The sequence below is a fragment of the Alnus glutinosa genome, chromosome 12 (assembly GCF_958979055.1).
Source record: "Alnus glutinosa chromosome 12, dhAlnGlut1.1, whole genome shotgun sequence".
Lineage (NCBI taxonomy): Eukaryota > Viridiplantae > Streptophyta > Magnoliopsida > Fagales > Betulaceae > Alnus > Alnus glutinosa.
The window spans coordinates 20,140,275-20,161,145 of NC_084897.1; the positions used below are offsets into that span (position 1 = coordinate 20,140,275).

The window sequence follows — 20,871 nt, forward strand, 5'->3', positions numbered from 1 at the left end:
TTAACTTTATTAGTAAATTCATCTATTTAAATAGATGAACATAATCTACGCAGAGTTGAGTTATACAGTTCGAAAAAACAATTTTTATCATGACTCGACTAAGTAATGATAAACATCCACTGGAACTAAACGTCTATAAACAATAGCATAGATATGGAGATAACTTATATATAGAACAATAGAAACCTACTACTAAATGACTTATGCGATTAATTCTGCTTACCTTTATTAATAAATCCATCTCTTTAAATAGAGAAACATAACTTACGTAAGGTTGAGTTCTACCATAACTAGACTAAGTGGAGATAAACATCCACTGGAACTAAAAGTCTATATGTGATAACATAAATATGGAGATAACTCCTATATAGAACAGTAGAAACCTACTACTAAATGACTTATACACCATAATGTTACAAATAACTAAAAGACTCTTGATCTATAAGGATAACTATGACTATCATTATTTAATTAAACCACGATTACTTTAAGATAAACTACAAGAAATATAGCTTTAATAGTTTCATTGGATACGTGCTTGTGAGTCATGCCAAAGTCATCTAGATGCCGTAGAATTATACTTTCATAACAGATTCACTACTGTATTATGATCTAATGATGATTTTAAAAACCACATTATTAACTTTGAGACGATAAAAATATGAGAAATGTTAGAGCTCTTTATAGTGTCATTCTAGAGTCATTCTATGCTAACATGACACCATATTTTTAATAAAGAAAGACTACAAGTTGATTTATCTATTATGTTTTTATTAAAAAATACAGGGTATCATGTTAGTATAGAAGGTGGTCTAACATTCTTTTTAAAAAGATAATCATAATTAGCATTACTCTTAGTACTGGGAATGATACACTTACATTTTTTATATATCTCTTGTATATCTACATATAATCAAGTTTTAAATCTACCATTAAATTTGTGGGGTTCAATGTAGATCCATAAATCGAAAAGTAGATTTAAAAATAAGATATACAAAATATATATAAGAGATGTAAAAATATAACTTCTCTTATTTCACTCGGCTAATGTACTAGTATTCATCCATCGTTGAATTAATCTTTATTAAAAAAGAAAAAAAAAATATAAAAGGGTAAGAGTTGGGTATTTAAAATTACTTTAAAAACAGTTCACGAACCGTCGGAGTATATACACCTATTTTATCACGCTCAATATATGAATACTCACTTCACACTATTCCCGTGGTATGAATTGAATGGAGGTAGGGTGTAGCCATTCAACACTTGCCACCTCGTGTGAAGAAATAATAGGTTTATTTATTTATTTATTTTAATGAATAGATTTGGATTCATTTTTAAAATACAAGAATATTGTCAAGTCTCTCAAGTTCCTTCCATACAACTTCCCCACCATTCCCATCTTTACTTATTCTATATTTGTTCTGTTTCTTTTTGCCTGTTCTGCTCTGGTCTTTTCCTTTCCCTTTTTCCATTTTTAGTACATAGGAAAAACTCCACAGAACTTCGTTTTCTGCGTAAAAGACCAATAAATCCTCATCAACGAAACTTCAACACCGAACTGACGGAAGAAATAATCCTCTTCGGATAACTCTGATTTTTCCCATGCAACAGAACTTTTTTCGGTCGGTCCGCCAATCAAAATTCCCAGGCAACCTATCTCTCTCTATATATATAGACGTTATGAGATGACAACTCCATCACAGAAAATCCCATTCCTCATAATACGTTTTCTCCAAAAGCGGTTACAACCAAACACGTTTTGAAGAGCTCTGAAAGATATTAATAATAATAAAAAAAAAGATTTTGTTTTAGGGTTTTAGTTGTAGAGAGAGTTAGAGAGGAGAAAAGAATTTTGTTTAGGGTTTTACAGGGGGAGAGAGATGGGAAATTGCTTCTCGGATTTGGAGGGAGGAAAGCAGGCCGTGGGCGCGGCCCAACTGAGGTCCACAGCGGCCGCCACCTCCAACAACAACAATGGCGGCCACAACGACGCTGTTGAGTTCTTCTACAGGTCTAGAGGGCTCCATCCTCTGTTCACTCAAGTACAGGTATTTGTATTTGTTTTTATTCTTTTTAGTGTGCCCCACACTGGGCCAAAGTCCGAAAAGTTCATTCAGTCTTCGGATTTATTTATGTTTGAGTTTGCTATTTCAAAATTTGCTAATCGTAGGTTGATGTTTAAAATTAGAATTTAGTCTTTAAAATCGTATATTCTTAAAAATACATTGCAATCTAAAAATGTAAATTTTTATATATTTCCAACACATAAATGGTTTATTTTTTACAATTTAGATTAAAATTACACATTTTGTATGCGAAATTGTAGTGCCAAATACACTTTATTCCCTTGGTCTTTTTCTTTTTTTCTCTGTTTTTAACATTTATTAGTGCAATTAGCTTTGTATGTCAGCTTTTAATTTTTTTCTTCATCGCTGGTGCTACTGCTTTTATGAACCCTGGTGATTTGTTTATTTGTCAGAGGACGGGACGGAAAGTTGTTGAATTGCTTTTGGGTCATTATCTGTGTCTCCTTTTTGTTTCTGTTTTTTTATTGAACATATACTTTTACTGTGCTACATGTGTGTGAGATAAGTTTGGTTGCTGTGGAAAAGGTTGGGACGAGAGGATAATTTATTGTTGATGTTACTAGTCATAAAATTGTTTTATTTCAACAGTGAATTTGGTGTACTGGGACACCGTTTTGGCACAGTTGCCCACTTGTTTGGTTGCACTGGATGTCGTGGAAAAATGCATTCTGAGAATTCCTTTGGCTAAAAGTTTTGTACCCAAGTGCTTAACAAATGGTTGAGAGCGATCTGAACTTGAATCTAGAGGTCGGTTTTCAGGTTCATGACCCGATCGAGCATAATCTGATTCACAAATTATTCTCATGTTAGGTGATTCTTGTGAAGGGCATTGCCCTTAAATACAAAGAAAACAAATTATGAAGTGTGATTATATTTTTTTTCTTCTTATATTGAAATATTTATTCTTCAGGAGAAGTTCGCTACTATTGTTTTCTATCAGAAGGAAATAATAATACTCATTTTGTCTCAGTGAATTTCTTATTCATCCAAAAAAGACAAAAGAAAAATGATACTCGTTTTGTTTGTATTCATTTTAGTGTTTTGCTTTGTATGCAGATAAATTTGATTGTCTATCATAAAATTTGTTTTCATAGTAGAGTGGAGAATTGGTTTGTTTTTATTTCAATGGTGCTAAAATTTTACCTCCTTAGTGCATCCCAAGCTGTGTGTTTCAGTGCTTAGACAAAAAGATGGTGCTTCACTTATAGCGTCACAGCAACGGGTCTCTTCCAATACATCTTAATTTACACGTACTCTGTATGGCCGAGTTGTTCTTTTGCAACCATGGATCTTCATTATATTTATGACCCCACCTCACTTTTAAAAGTTGCAGACTTGCAGTACGAGGTTTTCCTTTAAGGTCACATAAGCAAGATTTGATTTTGTTATGGTCAATTCAACTTTGGAGTACTGGACAAAACAATTGATTCCAAGATTCTGTTTGTCCTTTGGGATCCATTGGTTGTCGGGATGCATATCTTTATACAAGAAAACTAGATGCTTTTATTTGACTTTTCTTGTTGATGAACACTGAGCAGTTTGGAACTCTCCTTGTATTTTTTTTTTCTTCTTCTTTTTTTTTTTTAATCAGAAATAACAGGCAAGTCATAAAAATTTAGTGTTTCCAAACTCATATTCACGTTTAACACTTTAAACCAAGCATCAAACAGGCTAAAAGTGTTTATTGGCTATCCTTTAATTATATACTGCAAACAGTAACCGACTACATAAAATTCTAATAAATATGTTAATAGTCTTAGAGGACTTGGCCACTGAAGAAGCTGTATGAAGCAGCATGTTGCATCTGAAATATTTCTCATTTCAGTAATTGTAGAGCCTTTATTATCGAAAGAACAGGTGGTCCTGACTTTCTTTGATCTCCAACAGATGGAAATTGTGCAATATGTCGGTCCACCCCTTTGCTATACATGGGCAACATTGTAGCAAGCTCAAAAGAAGTATATTGCCTGACAACAATTTGACTCGGGATGGGATCATTAGATTTTGACTTGGATTCTGTTATTTTAATCGAGTGTTCTTTTGTTTTATGTTGTCTTTTATATTGTTCTGTACAGTTGGATCATTTATTTTGGTTTATCATAACATATTCATGTAATTTAAATCACTGCTGCAGTTATCTCTATCAGCATCCAACTTGATTGATCGTGACTTCACTTCAAAGGTATTCCTCTATGTAAATAACCTTCATGTTTGATGGTCAAGTTTGTTTGTTTGTTTGTTTTTGATAAGTAAGAATTTATAGAAGAAGCTCAACAAGGACAAAAAAAATACCCACAAGCAACTCCTAATAAACAAGATGACCTAAAAGCCAGAATGGCTCATACAAGCAATTGTCTACAAGGAGGTAACATAGACAAGCAAAACTAAAATGTTATATCAGAAAAACCCCAAGACCCTGCTAGAGAACGATTAATGGGAGAATCACAGACTTCCTTGAAGGAGTTGACTTTGGACCTAACCCAAAACAAAATCTTAGAATCAATGCCCATGAATCCTCCTTTTCTCCCATGAAAACAGTCTAGCATTTTTCTCACACCATAAAGTGTACAGTGTAGTAGCCATCATAATTTTGACCATAATGGAGATAAAATATTTGTCTCTGTAGCGGATGGTCATCCCCCGAATAAACCCCTCTCGGTTCCTACAAGTTCAAGGAATGTTGCATCTATTTCAAATATTGCACCAAATATCTTTTGAGAATGGACAACAAACAAAAAGATGGTTAATATTTTCCTCACTCGACCCACAGAAAACACATTTCATCTCCTGAAGAAATCCAATAGCAATAATTTTGTCTTGGGTATATAACCTTCTTCTAATTGCAAGTCATAAAATAAAGAGTGGCGAGGAATGATTTTACCATGCCACACATGATTGTTCCTGAACACCTTAGGGCTGCAATCCCCAAGCTCTCCCAAGCCTTCTTAATGGAGAAAACACAACTAGGGATCATCAACTAAGACACCTTATCCCAAACAATGCCTTTTAGACCCAAAATCTTCCTCAGAGACTAAGAGCAATCTCTTAGAAGCCCAACGCCCTATAAATTCCTATTTCTAAGAAGATATGAACTAACCTAACCGGACCGGATAGAGTTACCACTATTAGAGCAAAGCCACATATGTTTCAACATTGCCGCTTTATTCCACTACTATAAGTTTTTAACACCAAGAACACTCTTTCTTGGGAAGGAAAATAGAGTTCCAAGAAGCCACTTTATCCCTTGAACTATTAAGCTCACCTCTTTTCCATAAGAAAGACATGGGGATCTACTCCACTTGACTAATAGCTCCTTTGAGAAGAATAAAAGGGAGCACCAAACACTTGCATGGCAAAAAGAATGGAATTAATCAATTGAAGCATTTTTGCATAAGAGAGGGCTTTGCATGCCCAACTCTTTGCCTTGGTTGCAATCCTCTTAGCCAACACTGCACAATTAACCTTATTCAATAAGGAAAAAGTAAGAGAAATCCTGAAATACCTCACTAGGAGTATTACCTTCTTGGTACCCAAGAATACCTAACATCTTATTATTGATAGGCACTGCAACTCCACAAGTAAACAAACAGCTCTTATCAGAGTTAGAAGCCAACCTTGATATTTCCCTAAAACGATTCAAGCACTCCTTTGACCATGGCAACAAAGCTTATCGTATGTCATCATAAAAAAAACAAAGTTTATCTTACCTCTACATAAGATTAGCAAGTCATTAGCGAAACAAATATGGGATATTTTCTGCCTATGGCACCTCCAATGGAATCTGAACTAGGCCCTCTTAAACATTCTATCCATGAGCCTTGAGAAGGCCTCCATCACCAAAACAAACAGATAAGGCAACATAGGGTCACCTCGCGCAACACCTTTACTCCTGGGGAAGAAACTCTAAGCTCTCCATTAATACAAATATAGTGATACATTCCTCAATCCACCACACCATTACCACTGCGACTCTAATAGTCCTTAAAACCGCCAAGACAAAATCTCACCTCACAGAATTATAGGCCTTCATTAAATCAATCTTCAAAGCACACCCGAGGGGATCGTTTATCTCTGTGATAGTTTCTCCAAAGCTCCTTGGCTAGAAGGATATTGTCCTCAATCCACCTTCCACTGATAAAAGCTACTTGCTACTTCCCAACAATATCACCAAGCATAGTTTGAAGACGATTAGCCACCACCTTAGCTATGTGCTTATAAATCGTATTACATTAGGGTATGGGGCGAAAGTTTTTCAATTTGAGAGGGTTAGGAACCTTCAGGATCAAGGCTATGACAGTAGAATTATTCTCTTCAGTTAAGAAAATTGTAAAGTGTGATTTGGATCATTATTTCCAAAACCTTGCTAAGCATAGAGGTTATAAAGGTGGATCAAAGCTAACAAACTCACACTTCAAAGTAAGGAAGGGGGAGACGATAAGAGAAATAGGGGAGATGGGGGAAGTGTCTCAGTTTGCTAGTGTACTGGTGTGGAGAGAGGTGATAGAGACGATGAAAAAAAAAACTGAAAATAATATTTAAATAAAATAGAGAATGGAATAGAGAATCTGTTGGAGCTTGTATTGAAAAAGTAGCAAGTAGAAAAGAAAAATGTATTTTTTGGTTGGCTAAAATAGCTAGTATTGCTAAAGATGCTCTTAGATACAACCAAAATGGAAAGAGAAATTACATGCAGAAGGTGGATTATCAGGGTCTTAATGAACATGCTAGCTAGTAATCGCTTTATAATTTAGCTAAAGATTTTGACATAGTCTACTTTTGTTTATATAATATGTTTGTATCTAAGGGGTATTTGAGGAATTTGCTGGAAATTTAGCCTTGCTCTTTAGTGGGTTTTGATGTATTTGTTGTATATACTTGTAATAGGTTGGATTATTTTATATATTGATTAATAACTGTCCTATTAAGTTAGGGTAGTTACTTTAGGATAATGAAAGCCTAGAGCCCTGGTGGCTTTAATGTCTAATGATTAGGAGGTCATATGTCTTGCATTGTAACATGGGACTTTTTCAAGTAATGAATGAACTTCAAATTTGAATATTTTCTCTCTTCTTAATATCTCTTCACCTTAACCTATTAATGATTAAATTCTACACGTGGTTTTGGGATTAGTTTGCTCAAAATTGCAGAAAATTGAGGTAACACCACAACAAGTTTCTGGTGTTCTTTTTTCTCTGGTTTACAGATACTTGTAGTCATTGGATTCCTGCCTTGGCTGTGTTAAAATTACATGTGCCTAAGTAGTAATTCTGTTAGACAAGCAGTTCTTCTAGAACTTCCATCTCACATGTAGCAAGCTTAAAGTATTACACCATTTTGACTGTTCTGATAAAGGTGCTCGCATGTCTGAAGGTCTGAGTTTGTCAATCCGCGATAGTTTGTTTCTTTGCTCGTATGACATGCATTCATGCTGTGACTTGTGAGGCTTGTCATACTCTGGTTTAAGCTAAAACATACTTTCTTTTAATTCAGAGTGATCCCATGGCTGTGGTGTATGCAAAGAAAATAGACGGAAAGCTAGAGGAGTTAGGTCGCACTGAAGTTGTATTGAATAGTTTGCATCCCGAATGGATAGAAAAAGTTACAGTCGCATTCCAATTCGAGATTGTACAGCCATTGGTGTAAGTTTTTCAAATTCCTTTAAGTGCTTATCTTTGTGGATATATTTCTTGTTTATTGGAAGTCATGTTTTAATTTGACCGCTTGACTCATGTTTGCCTTGTTTCTTTTGGCTCAGATTTCATGTGTATGATGTTGATACGACATATCATAATATTCCTGTGAAGGTATATCATGGTTTTTTGCTTTTAAGTATCTATCATTTTGATTCATATTTTGTAGGTTATGTTTGTTCAATTATTATTTGTACTGATAACAAATTTTACAAAAAAGTGTACATGCTTTGTGTTACTGAGGCATCTCTGCCAACCTTTAAGTGCCGAGTGTTCCAACAAAACTCTTTTGTTAAGCATGAAATGTGTGTTGACTAGATGACATTGTATTTTTGTATGTCTGCTAAGTGCTAATTTTGTTGTGATGTGGCCAAAAACATTGGAGTGGCAATGAAAGTAATATGTGAACAATTATCATAAATTTTGATGCCAAGTGTGTGGTATTTTTAGCAATAGCTATATGTGCGGCCATACACGTCTAATGGGAAAGCACTTGCTAAAAAATAATGAAACAATAATTTTATCTGTATGTTGCATTTTACTGCATCAAAATAATTATGCTGTATTAGTTGCTGGCATCAACTTGGGCATGATACAGACAAGTTACATATGGAATGAGAAATGTAAGTAAAGGAATTTTAATTGAATACTTGAAGACCCAAGTAATATTTGTGATGTTTATAATTTTGATTAATAATCAAGCAACTTTTGACAGAACAGCAGATAAAAATGTCGAATTAGATTAGAGGCAAATAGCCGGGAAACATAGGGATTATGCAACTTTTAAATTGTTACAATCTCGTCCTGAATAATTTAACAACTTGTGTTGATGGTGAAGTTGTTAGTTTAAAATTTTTATTCCATTGTACTTGTCTGAAAAAATAAAAAATTATTTTGTTTCCTTGCAGACCCTGAACTTGAAGGATCAAGACTTTCTTGGAGAGGCAACTTGTGTTCTATCAGAGGTATGTTGCCTTGGGATTAGTTAGTTTTTAAGAGTACTTGATGCATTTTCATTAAGCCAGTGCAATTTGAGTATAAAGTTATTTAAATTTTCAGCATTACCTTCTAAAAAATTTTAATAGCAGAAAGACCATTGTGAGAGCTACTTCACTATAATGATATTTTAAGATTTTATTGCCATTGATATAATTAAAATAAAAAATAAAAAAGGATGTTCTAATGCTAACATTTTAAAATTAGTGGCTTAAATTCTTTAGAATGATTTGGTCATCTTGTGCTAAACACTAGTATTTGTCCCCTTCCCCTTACCCCCACCCTTCATCTCTTTCTCCTCTTTTCATCACAGATAGTGACCAAACAAAGTCGACGTTTAACCCTAAATCTTCATAACAAAAATGGGAAAAGGGGTTTGAGGAACTTTGGGGCACTCACTATCCATGCGGAGGAAACAGTTGCTTCGAGGAGTGCTGTTGAGATGATATTCCGTTGTTCTCACTTGGATAACAAGGACCTATTTTCTAAAAGTGTATGTAATTGCGAAGCAGATACATTGAGGTTTTATATTACTTATACATACATATTCTTGAGTGTTTCTGATTCTTAAATTTGTTCATTTTATTCTAGGATCCTTTTTTGAAAATATCTAGAATTGTTGAGAGCGGAGATCTTATTCCAATATGCAAGACTGAAGTTGTGAACAACAACTTAAATCCAACTTGGAAACCCCTATGCATGAGTATGAATCAGTTTGGAAGTAAGGTAAGGTTGTTGCTTTATGGTTCTTGCTCAAGTTAGATTATAGTTTATAGGATGTTTTGTTATTTGGTATCTAATTAAGATCCGTGTGGCATATGAACTTTAACTTGCCACAGGATAACCCATTAATTATTGAATGCTTTGATTTCAACAGCAGTGGCAATCATGTTCTTATTGGGTAAGTCGATGTCTAGCTAGAATCATTTTTGTCTGTTTCCAATTTTTGCTTGCTATTACGGTTTAATCTCTGGCAAGATATCAATGTTAAAATTTACCTCATCAGTAAGCTCCAGAAGTCAGTAGCAGACCTAGAAAAACTTCACAAAGAAAGAAGTGGTGCAAATCTTACCTTACCATCTTCTCATTATGGTCACGAGAAGGTACTGATTCATACTTGCAATAAAATGTTTTAAAAAATTTCTTGTTACTCCTTTTATTTTGTATTCGCAGTTGCTTGACTAGTTATCAATATAGGTTTTGAAGGGACAGCTGTTTGTGGATCAATTTTGTCAAAAGGAACAGTATAGTTTTCTTGATTACATTTCTAGTGGATTTGAGCTTAACTTTATGGTTGCTGTTGACTTTACGGGTAAATATTTTACATTCTAGAGGAGTTATTTTATTTTATTTTATTTGAGTACGAATGTCTTTTTTTTTTTCGCATTTTTTCTAGTTATTAATGTTTTGGCTGAATGTCTTGTCTTTGAATATTTTATTTCATTTGTCCAGCCTCAAATGGAAATCCTCGGAATCCAGATTCTTTACACTATATTGATCCTTCTGGCCGGTTGAATTCTTATCAGCGGGTAAGGCTGCATCTTTAATTCTGGGGTTCTTAAGAGGGTAGTTTGCTCCAAAACTTATACAATTGTACTCTAAACATGTGATGCAAGATATTAGCCAATTATCTTTGGATTGGATGGCATCTCCTCCATATAGGTTTAATCTTGTACCCATATGGGTACATGAGTTGTATTTTTTTTTTTTTTTTTTTTTTAATAAGTAATAAATTGGTCTTCTTAAAAGCATAAGGCACCCCTAAAAGTATCTCCAGCAATGGTTTTCATTTTAGCTATTCAAAATATCACTTTTTTTTTTTCTTTTTTTTTTTTTTTTTTTTTTTTTAAATTTTAGCTACTAACTTTTCACTACAAGCTTCAACAGTTCACTCTCTACTTTTTTAAAATATTATTTTTTGAATCATTTTCATATATATATATTTTTTTATTTCTCTCTCTCTCTCCGGTCTCCTTCTCACTCCGGTCTCCCCAACCCCAACCCATTGAGAGAATTCACTATCCTCGCCCAGGAGACAGAGCCCCTTTTGGAAGGCTCGGACCAGACACCAGCCTCGCCGTGCGATCTAGAGAAGATGGAGAGAGAGAGAGAGAGAGTACCTGAGCGACCCGTGAGACCTAGAGGATGATCAGAGGTCCGATCGCTGATGGATGGAACTGGGTCGACGCCGGTGAAGCTAGGGGCGCGATTCTGGTGGTCGGAGAAACGTGTGATGAGGGAAGAAAACATCGGTTGGTTGCGGTGATGATTTTGGTTCTAGAATATGCGTTTCAGTTGATTTCGGTTTTGTCAATGGCCATGCCCACATTGCCAGCCCCAATGACGGAGATCTTGGTGTGGCGCTTGGTCGGGGATAGAGGGGTGGCGCTATGGAGTGATAGAGAGGGAGAGCACGAATTGCATCGGATTCTCGCCGGGGCATGAACGGAGGTCTCTGGCGGCCTTTGATGGCGTCGAAGTGGGGGACTCAGGGGGAGACCAACAGAGATGAGAAGTAAGGGAGAAGGAAGCGGGTGAATGAAGAAGGAACATTGCCTATTCACTGTTAATTGTTGTAAAAAAAAAGTTATAGTGACTAATCTGTTGGAGGGGAAAAATGCTCAAAATAGTCAAATTTGATTATTTTAAAAGATTTAAAGCATCTGTTGGAGATGCTCTAAGTACATTAGAAGTATACAAGAGAAAGCACCTAACTAGAAAGCGGAAAACGAACAAGAAAATCGCCAAAACTAAGCGACAAAGGGAACACAAAAGCCCCCGTCCATAGATACAAAGTATGAAAAAAAAAAAAAGAAGCAAAAATATCCTTTAAGGACCTCTCTAAATCCTCGAAATACTTATTATTTCTTTCCTTCTAAACACACAAAAGAAGGCATGTCGGCACCATCTTCCAAATCCCAGCACTCATCGATTTTACTGACAAAAAGAAAAAGAAAATACATGAATTGTATTTTACCGACCAAAAGAAAAGATAACACATGAATTTAGCTTTTCCATTTATTTGGTTTGTAGAGATGTTTTATACTGCCATCTTTTATGATTGTTAAATTACTAAGACCTTTTTGATAAGTAAGTAACTAATATCCCAAAAACTTAAGCTAATAAGAAGTTGTGATTTTAAATTACTCAACTATTATTTTAATATTCCCCTCACGTGTGGGTCAAATGTTCTCTCTCAATAAATGTGGCTCAACACGTTAAACTTTTTTAAGTATAAATATGAGGTAGATTGGAGTCGAGATTTGAACTCAATACCACCTATTTTCATACCATGTTAAATTATTACTTGTCTCAAAACTTGAACTAATAAAAATGGCGAATTTAATCATTATTTTAACAATGTTTGTCATAACTAGATATGATCAAGCAACTTTTACACCACTTGCGAAACATGTGTAATTTTGAAAATAAATAAGTTCCTTGTTTTGAAACTTTTATTAGACTTGTGCTAGCATATATTTAAAAGAAATCATCATTGATTTCTGAAGTCATCGTCTACTTGATTACTTGAACAATTTGCAGGCTATAATGGAGGTTGGGGAGGTCATTCAGTTTTATGATTTTGATAAACGTTTTCCTGCTTGGGGCTTTGGAGGAAAAACTTATGATGGTTCCCTCTCACATTGTTTTAATTTGAATGGAAGTGCAAGTGGCTATGAGGTGAGAAGGGATTATTTCATTTCTTTGATTTGCTTGTTCATCTTTGAAGCAACATTTTGGTTAGCACTCGGCCGTCTCGATATAAGTTATAATAAATTTGTATATAAAATATTAAAAAAAAAAAAAAAAAAGTCTTGGTTAAATGCTATTAATAAGAATAGTAATTCACTATCTTAACGATACAGCCTAGAGACTTCTTGGTTTATCATGCTCTAGGTTTACAAACCAATTATGTTAATATATCAATTAATAGTATGGCTAATTCATTTAATTTTCCTTGAGACATGATCATAAATTTGTTCTTATCGATTATGGTTTTGAAATGCTTCTTTCATGCACATACATAATTTTTATGGGTATTATTAATAATATTTAATAAGCAATTCATATATTGGAAAAGAATCTAGTCTTTTTATATAGTTTAATGTTTTAATTGGAGTATTACTTTTTGTTTGCATAATCTATTTTAAAATTTGTGATTCTGAGAATAAATCTAGACCATCAACATTTGAAACTACGCCATGTTTGTAAAATAATGAATTCTTGAGCCACATTTCAATATACTATTAGTTAAAAATTCTTATTTCTTTGGGATATTAGGCAAGCATCTTAATTGTTTACCTGATTTTTTTTTTGATAATAATCTTTGAAATTTATTCAACCCAATCGGGAAAGCTAGAGCAAATACTCTAGAGTTGAAAAAGAGCCTAACACTCTATGAAGCATGAGCACATTGCTTGAAAACTACAACATCACGAATGCCCTAAGGAATTTATTCAATCTGTACTTTATCCATAATTTGTTTTACCACTATCTTAGGTCCATGTGCCGCAAAATTTGCCACTATACGGATATGCCTAATTTGCCAACTTTGTTGAGTAGAAAGAACCATCATTTGTATATCAGCCACCAATTGTCCGTACCTGCACCACTTTGGTCCATTTGCATTGACCGCATTAACCACCTGTGATGAGTCCCCTTCTAGAATAATATCCTGTAATCCAGGTCACAACAAAATTCCCCAGCACACAAAGCCATTTGGGCTTCAGCTACCACTGGTTTTTGCTTTACGCATATAGTCTGACATTTAGCCGTGATTACCTGCCCTTCACAATCTCTTGCAATAATGCCAATACCCATGCACATATTTTTGGAGTCAATGGCCACATCCCAATTAGTTTTATGCATACCATCGGGTGGTGCTTTCCATATTTCTGTGATAGGATTCCCCCCATGGGATCAAATCCTGTACATCTCTAGCATTAGCCTCTGAATATTCTTTTAAAGCTTGGGTAGCTCCAGAGATTAGTTGGTTTGGATGGGTGAACACCCCCCATGCACCATTGTGTGTTTGCGGAATTAGATTTTATGGGCTAACACTGCAAAAAGACATATCTCCTCTGGCCTACATCTTCCCATCATATACTCCAATAACTTGACAAAGTTGTTACCGTTCACTGAGCTCTTTTGTAACTTAACATGCTCCCCATACATCTTTCGCTAAAATACAGTCCCATAGGATATGGTTGGACATTTCACACTCCAATTGACAGAATTGACAAAGGGGGTCTAGAACAATACCTCGCTTTTGCAAACTTACTTTTGTAAGAAGAATATTATGACAAGCTCTCCATAGGAACATTTTAATGGAATTTGGCATCTGCATATCCCATATTTTCTTCCATACACTACTCGGTGCTGAAGAGGTAGATCCCACCCCTCTATTTCTTTCAGTTTGATCTTTTTCCATGTGGTAAGCACTCCTTACAATGAATTCACTTGTTGTGGAGCCCCTCCAAATCAAAATATCTTGTTGCTGGTATTTGCTCAACGGAATCTGAATGATAATCTTAGTCTCTTCTGCCCAAAAATTATGTTTTATCATCAGTACATCCATCCCTTGGTATCTGGGTCTATGAGTTCTGCCACTTTTGCATGCTCCAAAAAGGACCTCTTTGGTGATTGTATAGTAAAGGTGGTAGGGGTTGGCAGCCATTTAACACCTCAAATGTTGACTGTTTCTGCACTCCTGATTCTTCACAGCATCCCTTCGTTCAGTGGCTCCCAAGCTGATGAAATGCTCATCCACGCAAACAATGGCCTTTTTTACATAGGGTTGCCTCCATAAAGGACCCATGTGGATAATATTTTGGCTTCATGATTTGGACCACCAAACTATGAGGATTCTGTAGCAGCTGCCAGCACTGTTTTGCTAAAAGAGCTTTGTTGAAACACTGTAGTTCCCTAAAACCCTTACCCCCTTGTGCCTTGGAATACCCCATTCTCGTGTAGCTCATCCAGTGAATTTTTTGACTTATTTTCTGTCTTCCCCCATTAGAATCTTAGCATCATCGCATTAATATCCTTACACAATACTTTTGGTAATAGGAACACCCATGCTATATGTAGGAATAGCTTGGATAACTACTTTAAGTAGCATCTCCTTACCCGCTTGAGAGAAGAATTTCGATTTCCAGTCATTCAGTCTCCTCCATGCTCGATCTTTAATACTTTGGAACTCTCTGACTCTGGACTTACCAATTAGAGCTGGAAGGCCCAAATAATTTGTTATACCTCTGAGTAGCTTGGAGTCCTGATAATTGAAAGATGCATGCTCTATCCTCTGCACTTGTATTTCGACTAAAGAAGACTAAAGTTTTGTCTTGATTCAGCCTTTAACCTGAAGCCATCTCGTACCTCCCCAACAGGTTTGACAATTTAGCCTTGCAAAAGAGTAGGCTATCATATGCAAAAAACAAATGATTCAGCCAAGGTCCCCTTGGGGATGTAGGAACTCCAGTTAACCATCTCGTCCTTTCCACACGATGAAGAAGAGAGCTGAGGGCTTCTACACGAAGAATAAACAAATAAGGAGATAGAGGGTCTCCTTGCCGAATTCCTCTAGTGGGACAAATGTTCCCCACAGGTTGGCCATTAATAAGAATGGAATTCTGAACAGTCTTAATACACTGCATTATTAACCTGACCCATGTCTGATCAAAACCCATCCGAACAAGTAATGCCTAAAAAAAAAATCCATTTTACTCTGTCATAGGCTATTAGGCTTTACTCATATCTAGCTTCAGAGCCATAAAACATGTTTTTTTCCCACATTCTCGTTTGCATGGAATGTAACGTCTCGTATGCCACTAAGATGTTATCAAAAATCAGCCTTCCAAGGATAAAACACTATTATATGACATAGCATGTGTGTGGGAGAACATGTTGAGCCAGCCCTTTGTTAGCATATACTGGTCGATTCACACTATGATAACTTTTTTATTTTTTTATAGTAAGCCCATTGCTGTTTTTTTTTTTTATGTAATATAGTACTACTCACATCTAGTAATTATTATTATCTCGAATATTGCATTGTGTTTTTGTAGCATAATTTCTTTTACTCATAATTCACTCTTAACAATATGCAAAACCTGGCTACATCACCATTGTTTGTCCTTTAATTCAGTCTTCCTCGATTTTCTTTTCTTTTTAATTATTTTTAATGTTTATCCTCCTCTGCTACTTTTAATTAGGGGTATTCAGGTGGGCGGTTAAAACCGCTCCACATCCGCATGAGTTGGATTTTCAACCCCTAATTCCAAGCGGGTGGATACTATATTTGCTATCTACACATGTGGACGGAAAAACGGAATATGGGTAGGCAAATATTATCCATATACGCATACCCATAGATATTTTTTTTAAAAAAATAAAATAGTTTTGTTTTATTAAACTAAAACAACAACATTTTAGGGAAAGGAGTAGAACAACCAGAGAGTTTCATTAACAAATTAAAACTGTGTACAACATAGAGGTTTATAGGTGCTATAGTTCTTTTCAATTTACTTGTATTGCTCAATGTTCATAAATATATGCATTTTTTTTTTCAATTTAGAAATATTTGTATTGCCCAATGTTTACAATTCAATTTGTATTTTTGTATTATTAGTGGATTTAATTCAAAAATTGGATTAAGCCCATCTAAAAAAAGTTCATAAAAAGCTTAAAAAAAAAAAAAGGCCATATAAATTAAGCTCATAGTTTTAACACTGCATTTTCATAGTCGTCAGTTTGTTTTATTTTTTAATAGGTCGAAGGAGTTGAAGGCATCATGGCTGCTTATGCAAGTGCTCTACGTAATGTCGCTCTTGCAGGGCCCACTTTATTTGGACAAGTGATTAACACAGCTGCGCAAATTACCGGCCAGTCCCTTTCATACACCAGCAACAAGTATTTTGTCTTGCTCATTATTACGGTAATAATATATTAAAGAGATTCATATTGACTTTTTAATATTTGATAATCTCTTTCCATCATCAATTCAATTCGTTATTTCGATCGTAACTAAATAACTGTCACATGCATGCATTTTCAAGGATGGAGTCCTTACAGACCTTCAAGAAACAAAAGACGCTTTGGTGAGGGCATCTGATCTTCCACTGTCGATTCTTATTGTGGGAGTGGGAGGGGCAGATTTTAGTCAAATGGAGGTATACCAATTATACCATCATTTAATTTTTACCCTTTTGAAATTTAATTATCTCGAATCAATATATATGATATCTGACTTCATTTTTGGCAGCAGGTCCTTGATGCTGATGGTGGACAGCGATTGGAGAGCTCTACAGGTCGTGTTGCTACGCATGACATCGTACAGTTTGTTCCAATGCGAGAAGTGCATAGTGAGTACATAATTAATGGCATCTCTTTGTCGATCTCTACAAATTAATCTTTTCATGTTACCTAGCTAGCTTCAAAAGTATCCACTTACTGTAACTGTGCATAGTGATACATATCTCAAATACAAGTCAGTTATCTACCAGCCACCACTACTCCTGATATCACACCCAACAGGAGCCACCTAGTCCCTTGATCTCAAGTTTTTTCCTTTTTACCTTTTTCCTTCTTTGTAGTTACGTGTAAGCCTGTATGAAAAGCCTTTTGGCTTTGTTGCTTTACTTCTCTAAGCTCATTGTAAAAGACTTCCTGCATTTTGGCTATAAATAAGATCAACTACTCTGCCTTTGGTAAGCAATCAAATCAGAGCTTTCCAAAATCTTTCACTCTGTTAGCCCCTGTTTTTTGCTAGCATGAACAGAGCAAGTGGTAATGAGTAGTGCCGTGCTGTTAAGAGATCTAATGGTAGCCCTTCTTATTTTTTGAGTTGCTTCCCCTTATTAGAATTTGGAGCCGTAAAAAGAAGCAAGAGAAATGGGTTTGTCCTCGTCCTGCAGAGCACTTGGCGCTATTCTTCACAAGTTCACATGTTCCTTCATGGGTTCTCCTTCAATAGACCAAAGGAGAATTTTGCTTAACGTGAGAACATAAGGACTAACCTGGTACTGAGACAAGTTTTGCAGATTTTAGATAACTCATTTCTTTCTCTCCCTTATCTCTCTCTGAACAGCAACCTTGAAACTCTTTCTTTTCTGGCCTTGGTCTCGTTCTCCCCTGGAAGCTCTGCTTATTATTATTATTATTTTTTTTTTTGGGTTCTATACTATTTTTCTGTTAAAGATTCTCTCTTTGGAGAAAGCAGAATGGAAGAATTTTTGGATGAAAAAGAAGAAGACAGTGCAGTGCGATGAAGAAAATCTTGAACAAAAGGCGTGATTTGGCTCTCTTAAACGTTTGCCTTCAGCCTTTGCGAAGTCGTGAAACAGAAACGTTAATAAATGTTTGCTTCACACAATATAACTTTTAAGAAACGACGTTTTGGTTTTATAAAATAGGCTTGATTAATTCTCAGCCTCTCATTTTTTTACCCTCATTTTTTTACAGCACGGTGCTGTATTTTTAAACTACAACACCTAAGCCGGATCCTTGCCAAACATGGCCGGTGTCTCTCTTAACAGCCACTTTTTGCTTAAACATTTGAACGCCTTGTGAGTTATATATGCTAATGCATTTAGGACCAAATGGCATCTCTTTCTCCATAAGCAAAGTGCTTAATTCTCATGATTTCCTTCTCTCTCTCTCTCTCTCTCTCTCTCTTTTTCCTAATAGCTATATGTTTTTTCGTGTATACTTTTTGTATACTTGAGAGCACCCAACGCTTTTAACGATATTTCGATTAATTATCAAAAGAAAAATCCCGTTAGGATATTTGAGTTCTATTTACCTACCAATAAATAACTAATAATAAACAAGGCATCAGTTGAGCATATCATTTCTCTTTTATCATATGTTTGTGGGTATTATATATCATTTGAAACAATTAATCGACATGAACGATTTACTTATTTGTTTCTTTGCCTGAACGAACCTCTTCATTGTAGTTAAACTAACAAAATTCATTTGGTCTGGGCAGGTGGGCAGATTTCTGTGGTGCAGGCTCTTTTGGAAGAGCTACCTGGACAGTTTTTGACCTACATGCGGAGTAGAGATATAAAGCCACTCTCTCCCCATGTACCCCAAACCTCTGCTTAACTACGTACATTTACCAAGTCCACAAAAGCTTATATATATATATACAACTAGGGTTTTTAGGTCTGAACTACCAACAGATTGACAACCTGCCTAAAAGGCTAGGAGGTTTTTTTTTTTTTTTGGGTGGGTGTTGGGGAAGGAGTACATGTTCCAGTATGATCAATATCAAGAAGATATGATACTAGCTAGATATAATGGGGAGGGAGGGGGGGGAATTTTTTTTTGATTTCTACTACACTTGTAGAGTTCTCTCTCTTGCAATAGATATATACGTGCTAGCGGGTGGTTTCTCCAGATTGGATCGTATTCACTGCACCATGGAAGTTCAAGTTCCTAAAAGCTTAAGGCAATAATTTAAAAAAAAAAAAATGGAATACTTAAAACCAAATTATTTTTGGTTGATCTGGTACTGATGGTTGCCGGTGGTTTCTCCGGGTTCGATCGTACGACTTCTGAAAATATATCACTGCACTGGAATAATGCCCATTGACAAATCCAGTTGAAGCAAGTTTTTAGCTTGTTGGTTTATAAATAAATTAAGTTCAAATATATTAATATATACATAAACAAGAGGTCATTTTACCGTGGAAGTACCCTAAAAAAATGTTAGAAAAGCTTGACGTACAACGTATCTAATTAATTATGATGACAAAAAACCTTTTTTTTTTTTTTTTTTTTTTTTTTGGGATGTTGAGAAGTGGCCTGCACTATATATGTCCTTCCTCCTCCAAACCAATACCCCTCCGTTCGTATCCTCATCCTCCACCAAACCGCCGGCTGCGGCCAACCCATTGTCATTTGTCCCCACTGACCCACCTTCATTAGAATACTTGTTTTCATTTGGGAAGTTTTTTACGCATGCATGCTGATCAGCTATCTCCTCCTCCTTGCCACCTGGGCCACTAACTCCGGGTTTGACCCGAAGGTCAACCTAACAATGTCATCCATCGTCAACCTCCTGTTTGGGTTCGGCTTCACCATGGTCTAAGAATGGTTCCATGTTTTACACGTGGAAAAAAAATAAAAATGTAAGTCCATAATCACGTGTGAAACATGTCAATATGCAGTGAACTCAGTCTCATATAAAACATATGTGAATAACATGCAACACCGTTTCAATAGGTGAAATAAGGCAGAAAAATCTTGTTGATACACTATAATAAAGGGTTCTCTTGTATACTTTCCGTGTATAAGGGTTGCACTCCTTTGCGCTTTTTTATATTATTGCAATTACTTATATAAAAAAAATAATAACATATAATATCATATGTAGTCTGTAGTATGTAGTCATAATCATTCTCCATATCTATATCCATAACCTTCTTACGATGAGGTTTGTGTATCCTGTGGGACATATGGTACAACCCCAGTGCATTAGTGTTACACAATAGCAAATTAGCTACTAATTAGTAGTTGATCAAGTTTGACCTCAAGTGATCTATCCAACTATTGATACCTGGACCATGGTGACCCCACCCTTGTGTGGTTGTACCGGTCACAATAGCTCTTGAATTCAGGATAAACATCGATCACTCGTCTTACAATTGGGTCATAGGGTCAAGTTCATATAAACTGGTATGCACATGTCCCAAATTCTTCACTAGCTAGCTACTTTTTCCCATGGTGGCCATATTATACAATCGCTGTCATCAATTCCATTAACAATACATGTAACTATGAGTCACAATCATTCATTCTACAGATAATTTTTACTTTACTCATAACTTAGAGTTCACAACATCAATAGCAAATCATTTCATGATCGTACAAAATATATACATTTGATATCAAAATTAGACATGCATGTTTGATGACATGGGCGACATGGGCATTATGAAAATAATGGTTGAATTCAAAAAATATCTTCGCTGGTTACCTCATCAAAAGGCTTACTCAAGAATCAAGCAATCCACGATATATAGCAGCTTGTTTCATTGGAGCTCTTTCCAAATTATGTGAAGATGTAACTTCTATTCAACTAAATGTAA

The 20,871-nt window shown here is 35.5% G+C and overlaps 1 protein-coding gene across 4 annotated transcripts; it reads left to right on the forward strand.

Annotated features, from left to right (window-relative positions):
- Nucleotides 1-1,403: 1,403 nt before the first annotated feature.
- Nucleotides 1,404-19,078, forward strand: LOC133852140 (protein BONZAI 3-like). Of its 4 annotated transcripts, XM_062288821.1 has the most exons (17): nucleotides 1,944-2,048; nucleotides 3,975-4,045; nucleotides 4,222-4,269; nucleotides 7,578-7,726; nucleotides 7,843-7,891; nucleotides 8,686-8,742; nucleotides 9,087-9,266; nucleotides 9,365-9,499; nucleotides 9,613-9,674; nucleotides 9,780-9,876; nucleotides 9,971-10,085; nucleotides 10,226-10,302; nucleotides 12,317-12,454; nucleotides 16,545-16,709; nucleotides 16,831-16,944; nucleotides 17,037-17,136; nucleotides 18,765-19,078. In XM_062288821.1, the coding sequence occupies exons 2-17, from the start codon at nucleotides 4,016-4,018 to the stop codon at nucleotides 18,881-18,883; spliced, it is 1,635 nt and encodes a 544-aa protein (XP_062144805.1). In that variant the 5' UTR covers nucleotides 1,944-2,048; nucleotides 3,975-4,015; the 3' UTR covers nucleotides 18,884-19,078. The 4 variants fall into 4 exon arrangements, with proteins under 4 accessions (XP_062144806.1, XP_062144802.1, XP_062144803.1 ...); XM_062288818.1 differs by lacking the exon at nucleotides 3,975-4,045 and having other exon boundaries at nucleotides 1,406-2,048; XM_062288819.1 differs by lacking the exon at nucleotides 3,975-4,045 and having other exon boundaries at nucleotides 1,407-2,048; nucleotides 17,040-17,136.
- The last annotated feature ends 1,793 nt before the right edge of the window (nucleotides 19,079-20,871 follow it).

Bases quoted from the DNA above. Each gene is read 5' to 3' on its own strand.
- LOC133852140 (XM_062288818.1), top strand. From the start codon at position 1,881: ATGGGAAATTGCTTCTCGGATTTGGAGGGAGGAAAGCAGGCCGTGGGC. The intron at 2,049-4,221 runs GTATTTGTATTT...TCACTGCTGCAG, and splicing joins CTCTGTTCACTCAAGTACAG to TTATCTCTATCAGCATCCAA. The intron at 8,743-9,086 runs GTATGTTGCCTT...TTTTCATCACAG, and splicing joins CAACTTGTGTTCTATCAGAG to ATAGTGACCAAACAAAGTCG.